Source organism: Pseudophryne corroboree, chromosome 10 (assembly GCF_028390025.1).
Source record: "Pseudophryne corroboree isolate aPseCor3 chromosome 10, aPseCor3.hap2, whole genome shotgun sequence".
Lineage (NCBI taxonomy): Eukaryota > Metazoa > Chordata > Amphibia > Anura > Myobatrachidae > Pseudophryne > Pseudophryne corroboree.
Genome location: NC_086453.1, coordinates 149,235,462 through 149,250,436, shown reverse-complemented (window position 1 = coordinate 149,250,436; position 14,975 = coordinate 149,235,462). Strand labels below are relative to the sequence as shown.

Sequence of the window (14,975 nt, the reverse complement as noted above, 5' to 3'; positions counted from 1 at the left end):
CAACAGGCAGCTCCTTCCCAGGATCAGAAGCCCTCCCCGGCTTCTACAAAAGCCTCAGCATGACGCTGGGGCTTCTCAAGCGGACTCGGGGACGGTGGGGGGTCGTCTCAAAAATTACAGCGCGCAGTGGGCTCACTCGCAAGTAGATCCCTGGATCCTGCAGATAATATCTCAGGGGTACAGGTTGGAATTAGAGACAGATCCACCTCGCCGTTTCCTGAAGTCTGCTTTACCAACGTCCCCCTCCGAAAGGGAGACGGTTTTGGAAGCCATTCACAAGCTGTACTCTCAGCAGGTGATAGTCAAGGTACCTCTTCTGCAACAAGGGAAGGGGTATTATTCCACTCTTTTTGTGGTACCGAAGCCGGATGGCTCGGTAAGGCCTATTCTAAATCTGAAGTCCTTGAACCTGTACATAAAGAAGTTCAAGTTCAAGATGGAGTCACTCAGAGCAGTGATAGCGAACCTGGAAGAGGGGGACTTTATGGTATCCTTGGACATCAAGGATGCGTATCTCCACGTTCCAATTTACCCCTCACACCAGGGGTACCTCAGGTTCGTTGTACAAAACTGTCACTATCAGTTTCAGACGCTGCCGTTCGGATTGTCCACGGCACCTCGGGTCTTTACAAAGGTAATGGCCGAGATGATGATTCTTCTTCGAAGAAAAGGCGTATTAATTATCCCATACTTGGACGATCTCCTAATAAGGGCAAGGTCCAGAGAACAGCTAGAGATGGGATTAGCACTGTCTCAAGAAGTGCTAAAACAGCACGGGTGGATTCTGAATATTCCAAAATCCCAGTTAATGCCGACAACTCGTCTGCTGTTCCTAGGGATGATTCTGGACACGGTTCAGAAAAAGGTTTTTCTCCCGGAGGAAAAAGCCAAGGAGTTATCCGAGCTTGTCAGGAACCTCCTAAAACCAGGAAAGGTGTCTGTACATCAATGCACAAGAGTCCTGGGAAAAATGGTGGCTTCTTACGAAGCAATTCCATTCGGCAGATTCCACGCAAGAATTTTCCAAAGGGATCTGTTGGACAAATGGTCAGGGTCGCATCTTCAGATGCACCTACGGATAACCCTGTCTCCAAGGACAAGGGTGTCTCTTCTGTGGTGGTTGCAGAGTCCTCATCTATTGGAGGGCCGCAGATTCGGCATACAGGATTGGATCCTGGTGACCACGGACGCCAGCCTGAGAGGCTGGGGAGCAGTCACACAAGGAAGAAACTTCCAGGGAGTATGGACGAGCCTGGAAACGTCTCTTCACATAAACATTCTGGAACTAAGAGCAATCTACAATGCTCTAAGCCAGGCAGAACCTCTGCTTCAAGGAAAACCGGTGTTGATCCAGTCGGACAACATCACGGCAGTCGCCCATGTGAACAGACAGGGCGGCACAAGAAGCAGGAGTGCAATGGCAGAAGCTGCAAGGATTCTTCGCTGGGCAGAGAATCATGTGATAGCACTGTCAGCAGTGTTCATCCCGGGAGTGGACAACTGGGAAGCAGACTTCCTCAGCAGACACGATCTTCACCCGGGAGAGTGGGGACTTCATCCAGAAGTCTTCCACATGCTGGTAACCCGTTGGGAAAGACCAATGGTGGACATGATGGCGTCTCGCCTCAACAAAAAACTGGACAGGTATTGCGCCAGGTCAAGAGATCCGCAGGCAATAGCTGTGGACGCGCTGGTAACGCCTTGGGTGTACCAGTCGGTGTATGTGTTTCCTCCTCTGCCTCTCATACCAAAAGTATTGAGAATTATACGGCAAAGAGGCGTGAGAACGATACTAGTGGTTCCGGATTGGCCAAGAAGGACTTGGTACCCGGAACTTCAAGAGATGATCACGGAAGATCCGTGGCCTCTACCTCTAAGGAGGGACTTGCTTCAGCAGGGTCCCTGTCTGTTTCAAGACTTACCGCGGCTGCGTTTGACGGCATGGCGGTTGAACGCCGGATCCTAAAGGAAAAAGGCATGCCGGAAGAAGTCATTCCTACTTTGATTAAAGCAAGGAAGGAAGTAACCGTGCAACATTATCACCGAATTTGGCGAAAATATGTTGCATGGTGCGAAGATCGGAGTGCTCCGACGGAGGAATTTCAACTGGGTCGATTCCTACATTTCCTGCAATCAGGATTGTCTATGGGTCTCAAATTGGGATCTATTAAGGTTCAAATTTCGGCCCTGTCGATTTTCTTTCAAAAAGAATTGGCTTCAGTCCCTGAAGTCCAGACCTTTGTTAAGGGAGTGCTGCATATACAGCCTCCTGTGGTGCCTCCAGTGGCACCATGGGATCTCAATGTGGTTTTGGACTTCCTAAAATCTCATTGGTTTGAACCACTAAAAAAGGTGGATTTGAAATATCTCACATGGAAAGTGACCATGCTTCTAGCCCTGGCTTCGGCCAGGAGAGTGTCAGAACTGGCAGCTTTATCTTACAAAAGCCCATATCTGATTTTCCATTCGGACAGGGCAGAACTGCGGACGCGTCCGCATTTTCTCCCTAAGGTGGTGTCAGCATTTCATCTGAACCAGCCTATTGTAGTGCCTGCGGCTACAAGTGACTTGGAGGACACCAAGTTACTGGACGTTGTCAGAGCATTAAAAATATATATTGCAAGGACAGCTGGAGTCAGAAAATCTGACTCGTTGTTTATATTGTATGCACCCAACAAGATGGGTGCTCCTGCGTCTAAGCAGACGATTGCTCGTTGGATCTGTAGCACAATCCAACTTGCACATTCTGTGGCAGGCCTGCCACAGCCTAAATCTGTAAAGGCCCACTCCACAAGGAAGGTGGGCTCATCTTGGGCGGCTGCCCGAGGGGTCTCGGCATTACAACTCTGCCGAGCAGCTACGTGGTCAGGGGAGAACACGTTTGTAAAATTTTACAAATTTGATACTCTGGCTAAGGAGGACCTGGAGTTCTCTCATTCGGTGCTGCAGAGTCATCCGCACTCTCCCGCCCGTTTGGGAGCTTTGGTATAATCCCCATGGTCCTTTCAGGAACCCCAGCATCCACTAGGACGATAGAGAAAATAAGATTTTACTTACCGATAAATCTATTTCTCGGAGTCCGTAGTGGATGCTGGGCGCCCATCCCAAGTGCGGATTATCTGCAATAATTGTACATAGTTATTGTTAACTAATTCGGGTTATTGTTGAAGGAAGCCATCTTTCCGAGGCTCCGCTGTTATCATACTGTTAACTGGGTTTAGATCACAAGTTGTACGGTGTGATTGGTGTGGCTGGTATGAGTCTTACCCGGGATTCAAAATCCTCCCTTATTGTGTACGCTCGTCCGGGCACAGTACCTAACTGGAGTCTGGAGGAGGGTCATAGGGGGAGGAGCCAGTGCACACCACCTGATCTGGAAAAGCTTTACTTTTTGTGCCCTGTCTCCTGCGGAGCCGCTATTCCCCATGGTCCTTTCAGGAACCCCAGCATCCACTACGGACTCCGAGAAATAGATTTATCGGTAAGTAAAATCTTATTTTTTTTTTTTTTTATGCCAATCAAAACTTGATTGCAAATCTATGCATAACATTCCCACTTGTGCGTAACAGTAGACCATGTTTTCAGTGTTTTCTACATTGTTTCTCCATATATACACAGTTGCTGGCAATGTGTTTTTTTTTGGAAAATCATAAATATTGAAACCAAAGATCAAAGGTGGAATACAAAATAAAAAAAATTTAATTCACCAAACATGTTGTGCTGATTCTTAAACACTATTGTACCAGTGCTGCAAGGTTGGACGTAATAGTGTGGCGTATTTGTTCTGCAGCGGAGTTTGAGGCAGTCCCAAACAAAGCACTTTCCACATGTGGGTTCATAACCTCAGGGTCCAGCACAGTCCACTCAGGAAGGAATACCTCATTTTTCAGTTCACAGATGTTGTGCAGTATACAGCACGCAGCTACTACATTAGGCATATTCTTTAGGTCCACATCATTGCGCTTCATCAAACAACGCCATCTTCCTTTTAACCTGCCAAAGGCGTGCTCAACCACCATCCTTGCTGAACTCGGGGTGTGAGTATAGGTTTGTTGCTCTGGGGTTAACTGGACCTGTTGGGTGTAGCCTTTCATAATCCAGGGGCGTAAAGGGTATGCAGCATCCCCGATGATGTGGACAGGGATCTCCACCCCATTCACAATCTTTGCACACTCTCTGGGGTACAGCCAGCCTCCCTGCTTCTCCTCTACGATGTTGTACAGGTCAGAATTGGCAAGAACTCGGGAGTCATGAGATCGGCCTGGCCAGCCAATAAACACATCTAGGAAACTAAAGAACAGTAAAATTTAAAAACGTTAGAATGTAAAACTCACACATGCAACTCATCCCACCACCCCAAAAATAAACACTTACCAATATTTGTGGTCCACAACAGCCTGTAATATGATGGAGTGCCAGCCCTTCCTATTAAAATAGTCAGCATGGTTGTCACGTGGGGCAATAATGGGGATGTGTGTCCCATCAATCGCTCCTCCACACTGCGGATAGCCTCGCTTCACAAATCCTTTGATGGTATCCTGTAAGCGCTGTCCTTGTGGTAGAGATATGAAGCGCTTGTATAAGGTTGATACAATTGCTTTAGTCACCCGGTGGACTATGACACAGCAGGTGGAGATCGCAACACCGAACAAGCATGAGACTGAGCGGTACTCTCCTGGGGTAGCATACCACCACAATGCAATAGCTAGCCTCCTGCGTGCCTCGATGGGTCTCCTAAGCCTGGTGGTCTGCATGTCAAGTGCTGGGGTAAGTAATTCCAGGATGTAATCAAAGGTTGCACGAGACACACGGAAGTTAGCCATCCACTCCTCATCCTGGTAAGCTTCCACGGTCCTCATAAAAGCTTCTCCGTGCCGGCGATCTCTGGACCAAAATGAGTGGTTAGGCCCCATACTCACGCTCAGGATGGTACTCATCCTGGATGATATGAGGGCTCTCCTCCTGCGCAAATATTGGCGGCGACTAGCAGCCCTATCCACCATAAATTGCGCCCTCCTCCTCCTCATAAAATATATGAGCAGTATACTGCACAGTGTGACAAGCTGCATCATGCTGTCACTGGCTGTATGAAACATCTGCAAAGCAGAAAGAATCATGAGCTCAGGCATACACACTGGTAGTCCGTCGGCCATGACTGCAGCAATGGTGTGAGCAGGCACCACCCCTCCCTTTGTTGACTACTGTGACCTCATCTATGTGAGCCAGAAAAAGGCCATTTCTAATGACATACATATGCATTTGCAGGGATATCCCGGGATCAGTGTAAATGGGGCTGTCCCGGGTCGATCCCAGGTCTTAGTGCAGTGTGAAAGGGGTCAGTCCCGGGAATGCATCCTGGGACGCATCCCGGGAGTGACCCGGGTGTGCGAGTGTAAAAGGGGTATAATCTACAGCTCCGATTGGTTGGTGAAATCCAACATGTTGGACAACCAGATTCACTGTTTCTGATCACTTTTTGGTCGGGATCTGCGATTGCTTAACCCAATACATTGCCGTTTTATTCACAATTATATGCAAAATGCAGAATTGCCCTAGTTGTTGTGTAGGCCCCATGTGCCATTGGGGAAATAGTAGTAGTGCTGTAAACTTTTCACAAATCTTTTAATACTGTTATTGGATTTAACTGTCTCTTTTGCATTCATTATATACATTCCGTGTAGAATGTATATATGTTCTACAGCAGATCCCACCAAGATTGTAGACCTATTGTAAATAAACATGTAATATAAATAGGTATTTTTTCATTTCCAATACTGCAGTGGGAAGTTTTCTAGCTGAAGTTGTGTTTTAAGGCTTTGTGTTCAGTTCCATTGTACTTTTCTATGAATGAACTTCAGTAAGGTCAGTTTTCTCCAGCACCGACAATTAGAATGTAAGCTCTCACGAGTAGGGCCCTCTTCCCTCATGTGTGTATTCCTTTAATAATCTTCAGCTGCACCAAATCCAGCAGTCTTCTGCCACCTGATACTTATTCCAGTGTCATCTGCTGATGTAGCTATGTTTATTTACCCTGTACTTGTTCTATAGTGTCAACTGTAAATTGCTGTTTTCCTGTTTTGATTATTTGTTTATGTACTTTGTAATTGGGCGCTGCGGAACCCTTGTGGCGCCATATAAATAAAGGATAATAATAATAATAAAATGGTATTTGAGGGTTTATTTGTTCAAGGAGGCATTTACCAAATGATGCCCCTTATAGAGCCACTTTCATATGAATTCCATGTCCGTGTCAGAATTTGCAGTTTGTAAATCTACCTTTCTCTAACGTCCTAGTGGATGCTGGGGACTCCGTAAGGACCATGGGGAATAGACGGGCTCCGCAGGAGACAGGGCACTTTAAGAAAGAATTTTGATACTGGTGTGCTCTGGCTCCTCCCTCTATGTCCCTCCTCCAGTTTGAATCTGTGCCCGGACGAGCTGGGTGCTACTTAGTGAGCTCTCCTGAGCTTGCTATAAGAAAGTATTTTGTTAGGTTTTTTTTATTTTCAGAGAGATCTGCTGGCAACAGACTCTCTGCTACGTGGGACTGAGGGGAGAGAAGCAGCCCTACTCACTGAAGATAGGTCCTGCTTCTTAGGCTACTGGACACCATTAGCTCCAGAGGGATCGTACACAGGATCGCACCCTTGGTCGTCCGATCCCGGAGCCGCGCCGCCGTCCCCCTCGCAGAGCCGGAAGACAGAAGCCGGTGACAGAAGCAAGAAGACTTCGAAATCGGCGGCAGAAGACTCCAGTCTTCATATGAGGTAGCGCACAGCACTGCAGCTGTGCGCCATTGCTCCCACACTAAACCCACATACTCCGGTCACTGTAGGGTGCAGGGGGGGGGGGGGGGCGACGACCTGGGCAGCAATTAGAGACCTCTTGGCAAAAGTGGGCATATATACAGTTGGGCACTGTATATATGCATGGGCCCCCGCCCATGCATATATACAGAAAGGCGGGACAGAAGCTTGCCGCTGAGGGGGCGGGGCTTCTTCCTCCGTACTCACCAGCGCCATTTTCTCTCCACAGCTCCGCTGAGAGGAAGCTCCCCAGGCTCTCCCCTGCAGTTACACTGTAGAAGAGGGTAAAAAGAGAGGGGGGGGCACATAATTAGGCGCAAAAATCAATATAAACAGCAGCTACTGGGTTAACATTAAGTTACTGTGTTATTCCTGGGTTAATAGCGCTGGGGTGTGTGCTGGCATACTCTCTCTCTGTCTCTCCAAAGGGCCTTATGGGGGAATTGTCTTCAGATGAGCATTCCCTGAGTGTTTGGTGTGTCGGTACGTGTGTGTCGACATGTCTGAGGTAACAGGCTCCCCTAAGGAGGAGATGGAGCAAATATGTGTGTGAGAGGGTGTCTCCGTCGACAACGCCGACACCTGTTTGGATATGTGTAATTAAGTGCTAAGGTGAATTTTTTACACAAAAGATAGAGAACAGACAGGAAATCTACCCATGTCTGTCCCTATGTCGCAGAGACCTTTAGAGTGTCTCAATGCTCACTGTCCAAAATAATAGACACTGATATCGACACGGAGTTTGACTCCAGTGTCGACTACGATAATGCAAAGTTACAGCCAAAATGGCAGAGAAGTATTCAATATATGATTATTGTAATAAAAGATGATTTGCATATCGCTGATGACTCATCTGTCCCTGACACAGGGGTACACATGTTTAAGGGGAAGAAAGCTGAGGTAAATTTCCCTCCTCTCATGATGAAAAAGAGCGGGAATCTCCAGACAGGAGACTGCAGTTTCGCACAAAGAATTCTCAGACAGTATCCTTTCCCCACTAGGGCCAGGATATGATGGGAATCTTCCCCTAGGGTGTCACGTTTGCCCAAAAGGTAGCCCTGATATTCTCAGGGATCCTGCAGATAGCGTGCACATTCTGGTACACTACTCAGACCGGCGATTGTGTCGGCATGGGTTTATAGCGCTGTGGCAGCGTGGACAGGTACCTTATCAGCAGAGATTGAGACCCTAGTATGTATATAGATATATATATGTATATATAGAGATATATATTAAAGATGCTGTCTTAAGAGATATGTATATATAAAACATGCCCAAAGAGACATGAGTATACTGGGTCCTAGAGTCAAAGCTATGTCGATTTCTGCTTGACGTGTCCTGTAGAATATGCAATGGACAGATGATGCCGACTTAAGAGGCATATGGAAGGCTGAGGATTGTGTGGAGAAGGGTTCTCGGACCTGGTCTCCACAGCTATAGCTGGTAATTCTGATATTTTGCCTTATATTCCTGCACAGCCTAGGAAAGCACGACATTATCAAATGCAACCTTTCGAATAAAAAAACGAGAAAGTCCGAGGTGCGTCCTTTCTTGCCAGAGGCGGGGGCAGAGGAAAGAAGCTGCACAACACAGCTAGTTCCCAGGAACAGAAGTCCTCCCCGGCCTCTACAAAAATCCACCGCATGTTGCTGGGGCTCCACAGGCGGAGCTAGGCCCGGTGGGGGCACGCCTTCGTAAGTTCAGCCACAAGTGGGTTCACTCCCTGTTAGATCCCTGGGCAATAGATATTGTGTCTCAGGGATACAAGCTGGACTTTGAGAAGATGCCCCCTCACCGACGGCCCTGCCGGCTTCCCCCCACGAGAGGGAAACAGTGTTAACTGCAATTCACAAATTGTATCTTCAACAGGTGGTGGTCAAGGTTCCCCTCCTTTAACAAGGAGGGGGTTATTATTCGACCATGTTGTAGTCCCGAAACCAGACGGTTCGGTCAGACCCATATTGAATTTAAAATCCCTGAACATATACCTGAAAAGGTTCAAGTTCAAGATGGAATCGCTAAGAGCAGTCATTGCAAGCCTGAAAGGGGGAGATTTTATGGTGACTCGGGACATAAAGGATGCATACCTTCATGTCCCCATTTATCCACCTCATCAGGCGTACCTCAGAATTGTGGTACGGGATTGTCATTACCAATTTCAGACGTTGCCGTTTGGTCTCTCCACGGCCTTGAGAATATTCACCAAGGTAATGGCGGAAATGATGGTGCTCCTGCGGAAGCAAGGTGTCACTATTATCATGTACTTGGACGATCTCCTCATAAAAGCGAGACCAAGAGAGCAGTTGCTGAACAGTGTATCACTTTCTCTGGAAGTGTAACGGCAACACGGCTGGATTCTATATATTCCAAAGTCGCAGCTGGTTCCTACAGCTCATCTGCCTCTCCTAGGCATGATCCTAGACACAGACCAGAAAAGGGTTTATCTCCCGATAGAGAGAGCTCAGGAGCTCGTGACGCTGGTCAGGAATCTATTAAAACCAAAACAGGTGTCAGTGCATCACTGCACTCGAGTCCTGGGAAGGAGGGTGGCATCATACGAGGCCATTCCCTTCGGCAGGTTCCATGCGAGGACCTTCCAATGGGACTTACTGGACAAGTGGTCCGGATCACATCTTCAGATGCATCGGTTAATCACCCTTTCCCCCAGGGCCAGGGTGTCTCTCCTGTGGTGGCTGCAGAGTGCTCACCTTCTCGAAGGTCGCAGATTTGGCATTCAGGACTGGGTCCTGGTGACCACGGATGCAAGCCTCCGAGGGTGGGGGGCAGTCACACAGGGAAGAAATTTCCAAGGGCTGTGATCAAGGCAGGAGACTTGCCTTCACATCAATATCCTGGAACTAAGGGCCATATACAACGCCCTAAGTCAAGCGGAGACCCTGCTTCGCGACCAACCGGTTCTGATTCAGTCAGACAATATCACCGCAGTGGCTCATGTAAACCGCCAAGGCGGTACAAGGAGCAGGGTGGCGATGGTAGAAGCCACCAGAATTCTTCGCTGGGCGGAGAATCACGTAAGCGCACTGTCAGCAGTATTGATTCCGGGAGTGGACAACTGGGAAGCAGACTTCCTCAGCAGGCACGACCTCCACCCGGGAGAGTGGGGACTTCATCAAGAAGTCTTCATGCAGATTGCAAGTCGGTGGGAACTGCCACAGGTGGACATGATGGCATCCCGCCTCAACAAAAAGCTGCAGAGATATTGCGCCAGGTCAAGAGACCCTCAGGCGATAGCTGTAGACGCACTGGTGACACCGTGGGTGTTCCAGTCGGTCTATGTATTTCCTCCTCTTCCTCTCATACCCAAGGTGCTGAGAATCATAAGGAAAAGAGGAGTGAGAACAATACTCTTTGTTCCGGATTGGCCAAGAAGCACTTGGTATCCAGATCTGCAAGAAATGCTCACAGAGGACCCGTGGCCTCTTCCTCTAAGACAGGACTTGTGCAACAGGGGCCCTGTCTGTTCCAAGACTTACCGCGGCTGCGTTTGACGGCATGGCGGTTGAACGCCGGATCCTAGCAGAAAAAGGCATTCCGGATGAGGTCATTCCTACGCTGATAGAGGCTAGGAAGGATGTGACGGCTCAACATTATCACCGTATATGGCGAAAATATGTTGCTTGGTGTGAGGCCAGGAATGCCCCTACGGAGGAATTCCAGCTGGGCCGTTTCCTTCACTTCCTACAGTCGGGAGTGACTTTGGGCCTGAAATTGGGTTCCATTAAGGTCCAGATTTCGGTCCTATCCATTTTCTTTCAAAAAAGAACTGGCTTCTCTTCCTGAAGTTCAGACGTTGTAAAGGGAGTGCTGCATATTCAGCCCCCCTTTTGTGCCTCCAGGGGCACCTTGGGATATTTAACGTGGTGTTGAGTTTCTTGAAGTCACACTGGTTTGAGCCACTCAAAACCGTGGAGTTAAAATTTCTCACGTGGAAGGTGGTCATGCTATTAGCCTTGGCTTCAGCTAGGCTTGTGTCAGAATTAGCGGCTTTGTCACATAAAAGCCCCTATCTGGTTTTCCATATGGACAGGGCAGAATTGCGGACCCGTCCACAATTCCTGCCAAAAGTGGTGTCATCTTTTCATATGAACCAACCTATTGTGGTGCCTGTGGCTACTCGTGACTTGGAGGATTCCGAGTTGCTGGATGTGGTCAAGGCTTTGAAGGTTTATGTAGCCAGAACGGCTAGAGTCAGGAAAACTGAGTTGCTGTTTATCCTGTATGCATCCAACAAGCTGGGTGCTCCTGCTTCAAAGCAAACTATTGCTCGCTGGATCTGTAACACGATTCAGCAGGCTCATTCTGCGGCTGGATTGCCGCTTCCAAAATCAGTAAAAGCCCACTCCACAAGGAAGGTGGGCTCTTCTTGGGCGGCTGCCCGAGGGGTCTCGGCATTACAGCTTTGCCGAGCAACTACTTGGTCAGGTTCAAACACTTTTGCAAAGTTTTACAAGTTTGATACCCTGGCTGAGGAGGACCTTGTGTTTGCTCATTCGGTGCTGCAGAGTCATCCGCACTCTCCCGCCCGTTTGGGTGCTTTGGTATAATCCCCATGGTCCTTACGGAGTCCCCAGCATCCACTAGGGCGTTAGAGAAAATAAGATTTTACTTACCGGTAAATCTATTTCTCGTAGTCCTTAGTGGATGCTGGGCGCCCGTCCCAAGTGCGGACTTCTTCTGCAATACTTGTATATAGTTATTGCTTAAATAAGGGTTATGTTGTGGTTGCATCAGGGTTGATCTGATGCTCCGTTGTTGTTCATACTGTGGTAAGTTTATCACAAGTTATACGGTGTGATTGGTGTGACTGGTATGAGTCTTGCCCTGGATTCCAAAATCCTTTCCTTGTACTGTCAGCTCTTCCGGGCACAGTTTCTCTAACTGAGGTCTGGAGGAGGGACATAGAGGGAGGAGCCAGAGCTCACCAGTATCCAAATTCTTTCTTAAAGTTCCCTGTCTCCTGCGGAGCCCGTCTATTCCCCATGGTCCTTACGGAGTCCCCAGCATCCACTACGGACTACGAGAAATAGATTTACCGGTAAGTAAAATCTTATTTTCGCCTGCAAACCCATGGAAGTGCCTATTTGTGGACTTACACTACATTGTGATGAACTGGTTAACATTTCATTAGGAATAAGTGACATCTCTGAGGTGGTATCATCATCATCATCCTCATCATCATCACCACCACCACCACCACCACCACCACCACCAACATAAATTCTCCTGCACAGAGCTGTAGAATAACAATGGTAAAGATAGCACAAGTAGCATGAATGACAAAGAAACAAGAGATTCCGGTGTTATGGGTTGGGACTGAAATGCCGGCGTGCGGGATGCTAGCCTTCAGAATACCGTGCGTGGCATCCCGCTATTGAGAATCCCGACAGGGGGAAGGTAAGTATACTTACCTTCCCCCAATTGCCCCCTAACCCTTACCCTGCATTGCAGCAGCCTAAACGTAACTTTCCCCTCCTGCAGCCTAACCCTGGCAATACACTAGGTTGAAATTGTGTACGAATACACAATATTCAACTCATCGCATGTTTTGGGTGCGAATGCGATGTGCGTCCCTGCACGTCATACATTGCATCAGGTGATCATATGTGCTGCACATATGATCAGTCGATCCCGGGCCCTGGCAATAGCGGAGGTACAATTGATCGTAGGGTGGGGGGTCGTTCGTAGGACTGCTCGCATCTAATGCGAGTCATCCTAATGTATGGGTGGCATAACCCCAATGCTACCCAGGGGTGCCTAACCTCAAACCCCCCCCTCCCCTCCCAACAGTCTACTCTAAGCCTAACCCCTCTCCCTGCAGACTAAACCTAAACCCACCCCACCCCCGCGCAGCTTACCTGTCCTGCTGCCTAGCACACGCTCATTCGGTATCCCGACGGTCGCGATTCTGGTACCAGGCTTGTGCCCCTATTCGGGATGCTAGTGTCGGCATTTTAAAAAAAAAAATATGTTTATTAGTTTTTTCCACATAAAGACATAGAGAAAAAGAAAAGCAGAAAAAACAATGCAGTACAAATGCATGTAAAATGCTTATGGGTTACATAATAGGCAACAAAAGGTATGGCATAACATCACACACCACCACTACCATTGGCACTGTGTGTAGAAGCGAGCAGTGCAAAGGACAATACCAAAGCAGCAGCAGTGATGTATATAAACAGCGAGCTAGGCCTATAATACATTTTGAAAGAAAAACTGCACACAGTCATTTACATATATACCAAAACCAAAATCAACAGAACAATCATAGAGAAAGAGAAAGAGGAAAGAAAAGCAACAAAGACATGGATGAGAAGTATGAGGGAGGGAGGGAGGTAGGGGGGGGGGGGGGGGGGGTTGCAGATGTCTAAGGGATATTCATCATACATGATAGGGCACACTTATATAGGGAACGTAGGGATCAAATCGCTCAGCATTAAGGCACGGGAGCGAGCATCATCCCGGTTCTAAAGGTGAATCATCACCAACGGGAATACAGAGTCTGCGGTAAGAATCCCAACTAAGGGAATCAAACAATTTCAGTACATGAGATCGTTGTGGGGGTGGAAGGGAGTCAATATATATTCCCCATTTCCTATAAAAATGCAGTGCGTTACGGTCAAGATCTGGGAGAGTGGATTGGCGTTCAAAGTACAGTGTATTAGTCAGTAGAGTCTTGAGGTTACCCAAAGAGGGAGAGGTTCGATATATCCAATGATTCAAAATTAACTTCTTCCCCAAGGTCAGTAATACGTATAAAAACGGAATGCAGTAGGCCTGAGATGAAGGTAAACGCCAGGTTGAAGTATTAAGGCCGAGGAGTGCCACTGGGTCCACAGGGAGGGAGATCCGGAAAGTGGATTTTATATACCACACTACTTTATTCCAGAATCGTTTAACCTTCGGGCAGTGCCAGAAATTATGCATAAAGAGGGCATTTGGTGCTTTACATTTGGGGCAACGACCTGAGTCTGTAGAGACCAGCTGGTGTCGGCATTTTAAGTGGGGTCGGGATTCCGGCGTTGGTATTTCGGCTGCCGGGATACCTGACCGGATTCTGGTGTTATGACACAAGTATCATTAAAGGACAGTTTACAATGGATAGCATGGTAGCAGGGTGTAAAGTCGGTAGTTGTTGGCTATAGGCTTAATAAAGAGCATAAAAGAAGTATAATATAGCAAAACTGAATGATGGGATTAACAGCGAAAAACCCACGCCATGAAATACAGTATAAAGCAAGATTGGAAACAAGAATGGAATGGGGTGGACAGAGGTTAGTAAAGCTGTCCTGAATATTGGCAAGTAGTGGCTTTCTTTCTCAAGAAAAATGTCATTCTCTCTTATGCAGGTTTTTCTTTTGTCCTTTTTTTAATAACACTAATAACTTAGTGTTTTAGCACTAAGGAGTGGTACAGTGCTACAACCTACATATGTATAACAATTTACTTCTCTGCTATTAAATATCTCCCCAGAAGTAGTAAAATGTCTGCCGGTAGAGAAATCATCTTTGATGTTTCAAATTAAGTAAAGTAACCACTGTGATTAAACCAATATGTAAGGATATTCTTTCTCTCTCCCTCTCCCCTAGGCTTGGCTTGACTCTCATGAACGCAGCTTTGGACATTTTATTGGTGGCAAGTGGGTAAAACCAGATGGTAGACAGACATATGCTACTAAGAACCCTGCGACTGGTGAGTAATGATTGGTTATTTCCTAGTGTGGGACATTCTAGCTTATCGGTCTTATTAGAATACCTAAGTATCTTGTCATGTCTGTAATATGATCAGTGGCATGGAAGGGCATTGCATCTATCCCCATACCTAGAATGGGTGCTAGCATTAGCTGCTAACTTACAGCAAACTCCTGTTGGCTATAAGTAGTTGACTGGAGAATAATGCAGTAGCTGGCTCTATTACCCAATAACTGCTGGGTGCTTCCTATTATATGACTGCACCTGGTGCTGTAATTTTCCTGTTGGTTGGAAAGTAACAGGTAATGAACTCCCTGACCAGGTGAATATGATACTACAGATCTCTTCAAAATAAATATTACAGGTGCTGTGCACAGCAGGTACTATATTATTATAGGTGGAGGGTGTATTGGAAAGTTCTTCAACTGTGTTGATGTAGAATAGGGCTGGCCAAACCGGT

The 14,975-nt window shown here is 47.4% G+C and overlaps 1 protein-coding gene across 1 annotated transcript in view; it reads left to right on the top strand.

Annotated features, from left to right (window-relative positions):
- The window catches only part of ALDH16A1 (aldehyde dehydrogenase 16 family member A1), a 282,143-nt gene that overhangs the window by 24,101 nt on the left and 243,067 nt on the right, over positions 1–14,975 (top strand). Inside the window, exon 2 of the mRNA XM_063942876.1 lies at positions 14,414–14,516. Within this exon, the coding sequence (XP_063798946.1) occupies positions 14,414–14,516 (103 nt within the window). The remainder of the gene's footprint in view (positions 1–14,413; positions 14,517–14,975) is intronic.